The sequence below is a fragment of the Gekko japonicus genome, unplaced genomic scaffold (assembly GCF_001447785.1).
Source record: "Gekko japonicus isolate JY-2015 unplaced genomic scaffold, Gekko_japonicus_V1.1 scaffold2574, whole genome shotgun sequence".
In the NCBI taxonomy this organism is placed as follows: Eukaryota; Metazoa; Chordata; class Lepidosauria; order Squamata; family Gekkonidae; genus Gekko; species Gekko japonicus.
This window is the reverse complement of record NW_015171579.1, coordinates 1-3,558: the sequence shown is the minus strand read 5'-3', so window position 1 is coordinate 3,558 and position 3,558 is coordinate 1. Positions and strand designations below refer to the sequence as shown.

Below are 3,558 nucleotides of genomic sequence, written 5' to 3'. Positions count from 1 at the left end.
CAAATTAGTTAGTCCTAAAAGAAATCAACCCTGACTGTTCCCTGGAAGGCCAGATACTGAAGCTGAAGCTCAAATACTTTGGCCACCCAATGAGAAGGGAGCACTCACTGGAGAAGACCCTGATGCTGGGAAAGATTGAAGGTCAAAGAAGAGGGGGACGGCAACGGACGAGATGGTTAGACAGTGTTAGCATGAAATTAAGCAAACTCTGGAGGACGACAGAAGACAGGAAGGCCTGGCGTGATGTGATCCATGGGGTCACGAAGAGTCGGACTCCGACTGTGCGACTGAACGACAACAACAAAAACAAGCTTTCGTGTGCGTGCACGCTTCTTCAGATACCTCAAATTTTGTTCTACATTTTGCATTACTTTACATTTGGTGTAGTGGTTAAGTGCACAGACTCTAATCTGGGAGAACCGGGTTTGATTCCCCACTCCTCCACTTGCACCTGCTGGTGTGACCTTGGGTCAGTCACAAGCTCTGGCACAGCTATCCTTGAAAAAGAGCAGTTTCTGTCAGAGCTCTCTCAGCCCCACCCACCTCCCAGGGTGTCTGTTGTGGGGAGGGGAAGGGAAAGGAGTCTGTAAGCCGCTCTGAAACTCCTTTGGGTAGTGAAGGGCAGGGTATAAATCCAATCTCTTCTTCTTCTCTACTCAAGGCATGTATTTATTTACTTATTTACTTCATTGATACGGACGAACAGAGGTGGTTTTGCCATTACCACCTGCTCTGCATAGCGACCCTGGACTTCCTTGGCGGTCTCCCATCCAAGTACTCACCAGGGCCGACCCTGCTTAGCTTCTGAGATCCGATGAGATCAGACCAACCTGAACCATCCAGGTCAGGGCAATGTCTCGTGATAGTCAGACAAAAATTCTCTTTATGTAGAATTATGTACGCCTGCTTTGGCAAGGAGGGCGGGGTATAAATTAAATAAATTATACACGGGGGGGGGGGACTTTGTGAGCTACACCTCTGCCAAGGAACAGGAGAACATTTCAGAATGCAGAATATCCTGGCAGACTAGAAAAAGGGACGGTGGTGTATGTAAACAAAGGGGAACAGCCCTTATGGATAGAACCTGATAGGAGGAAACAAAAGCAGAGGACCCGTCTGCTCGTTGGCCAGCCACACAGGGAGGGAGAACAAGGATGAATACGTTGGCCCCTCCCCTCCATGAGCACTGAGTCATTGGGAGCACACACACACACAGACACTTCCTACAAACAGAATCATAGAACTGGAAGGGTCCTCTAGGGTCACCTAGTCCAAACCCCTGCACAATGCAGGAAATTCACAAATACCTCCCCCCCTACACCCGCACTGACCGCTGTTCCACACCCAGGAGATGACAAAAAAAAACCCCTCCAAGATTGCTTCCTGACCCCAAAGTGGCAATCAGCATTTCCCTGGGCATGTAAGAAAGGGCCACAAGAACATGCAACATGCAAACAACTTCACAACTGTACAAGGCTGGATCCAGGAGATGTGTTCCTGCTCTCCTTCCCCTGCACAGGGCTCATGTGCAGCCTCTTATGGGACATTACAACATAAGAACATAAGAACATAAGAGATGCCAATGTTGGATCAGGCCAATGGCCCATCCAGTCCAACACTCTATGTCACACAGTGGCCAGAAATACCAGGGCCCATCAGGAGGCCCAGCAGTGGGGCCAGGACACTAGAAGCCCTCCCACTGTTGACCCCCCCAAGCACCAAGAAGACAGAGCATCACTTGCCCCAGAGTGCCTATCTATACCTTGTGGCTAATAGCCACTGATGGACCTCTGCTGGTTTCCTGCTTCTAATGTATTTGAAGAAAGTTTTATTGTTGGTTTTTACGTTTTTTGCAATATGCTCCTCATATTCCCTTTTTGCCTGCCTGACCACAGACTTGCATTTTATTTGCCATAGCCTGTGTTCCGTTTTATCAGCCTCACTGTGACTAGCTTTCCACCGCTTAAAAGGATCCTTTTTACCTTTTACAGCTTCCATTTCTTTGTTTGTTAACCATGCAGGCTTTTTCCTATACCTGTTTAATATATTTTATTTGAGCTTCTAGAATTGTAGTTTTAAACAGTTTCCAAGCTTCCCCAATGGTTTTGACCCTTTCTACTTTTCCCTTCAGTTTCCTCCCCACATGTCCCCTCATATCAGAGAAGTTACCCCTTTTAAAGTTAAAAGTGGTTGTGTGAGTCTTTTGGCCAATTCCCTATTTGTACAAATGTTGAACTCAACAACATTATGATCACTGTTCCCAAGCGGTGCAATCACTTTTACATCTCTCACCAGGTCTTGAGTGTTACTTAGGACCAAATCAAGGATCAACAGAGGATAACAGGAAACTCACTCTAGATCCTAAATGGAATCGAGAAATGGAACTGGTCTCAAGAGTAGTCCTATGGACCGGGTATAAAGCCAGCCCTTAATCCCTATTTTGAAACATTTATTTAACGCATTTATTAGCCGACGTCCTTCCCTATGGCACTCAACACCGCTTAAAACGTAAGTAAAGCACATAAAACCAAATAGATTAAAAACTTAAAAACCAAAATATAAAATCGTAACTCGGAACTAGGGATGCGCACGAACCAAATCACGAACCGAAATTTGTCACAAGCCCGGCTCGATTTGTGGTTTGTGAACTCGATTTGTGCCATCCCGCCACCACAAACCTCCCAGAAAACCCCCAGGTGGATTTTGGAGGTTTGCCTGGTTCATGTCGTGGCATGACTCGCAAGTGAACTCAGAAGACATTTAAAGATTCCTTTAAATGGCTTTTACAAGCCGTGGCACGGCACAAACCACAAATCGGTTCATTAAATGGAAAGGTTCGTGGTTCGTGAGGCCCCACGAACCACAAACTTTCACTTTCCTGGTTCATGCCCATCCCTACTCAGGACTGCTAGCAATCTCAATCAAATGTGGTCCTAAATAACACTGTCTTCAGCTGCATCCTGAAGATGGAGGGGGGGGCAAGTCAACCTCCCTGGGGAGGCTGTTCCATAACTGTGGGGCTACCACTGAACAGGCTGTCCCTTCTGCACCCACCAAATGAGCTTCTCTGATTGGTGGGACAGTGATCCCCATGAGCTTAATTCCTGTACCTCTATTTGTGTAAGAGGAAGAGAGGACTGAGTCTTATGAACCTCTTCACTCAACGACCCCATCTGATCAGCTAACCCAAGGACAGAAGAAAGCCAGGCAGACCTTGGCTGCTTATCGCTATGCAGTCGCAATATAAACGTACCTGACCTCCGTACGGAAAGAGGCTTCGTTCCATCTCGTTTTCTCATTGATTCGGTTGAACAGCCCTTCGCAAATACGAGGTATTAAACCAGTGTCCCCCTACAAAGAGATGAGCGATGGTCAATACTGGGTCATGTGGATACACAGCAGCCAAAAAAAAATGGAGGGGTTTTTTTTAGAATCATTGACACAGATAACATTTAAAAGCTAAGATCTTTGTGGGTATTGTGTGGCCAGAAAAATTTTAAAACATAAAATTAGCAAATAAAAATGTAGGTATAAGAGCATAAGAGAAGCCAATGCTGG

General features: G+C 46.2%; 1 protein-coding gene across 1 annotated transcript in view; it reads right to left on the bottom strand.

Annotated features, from left to right (window-relative positions):
• Nucleotides 1–3,351, bottom strand: part of KIF16B (kinesin family member 16B) — a gene marked incomplete at its 5' end in the record, with an annotated part of 222,113 nt that extends 218,762 nt beyond the window's left edge. The window contains one exon of the mRNA XM_015419818.1: nt 3,254–3,351. Within this exon, the coding sequence (XP_015275304.1) occupies nt 3,254–3,351 (98 nt within the window). The remainder of the gene's footprint in view (nt 1–3,253) is intronic.
• Between the last annotated feature and the right edge of the window lie 207 nt (nt 3,352–3,558).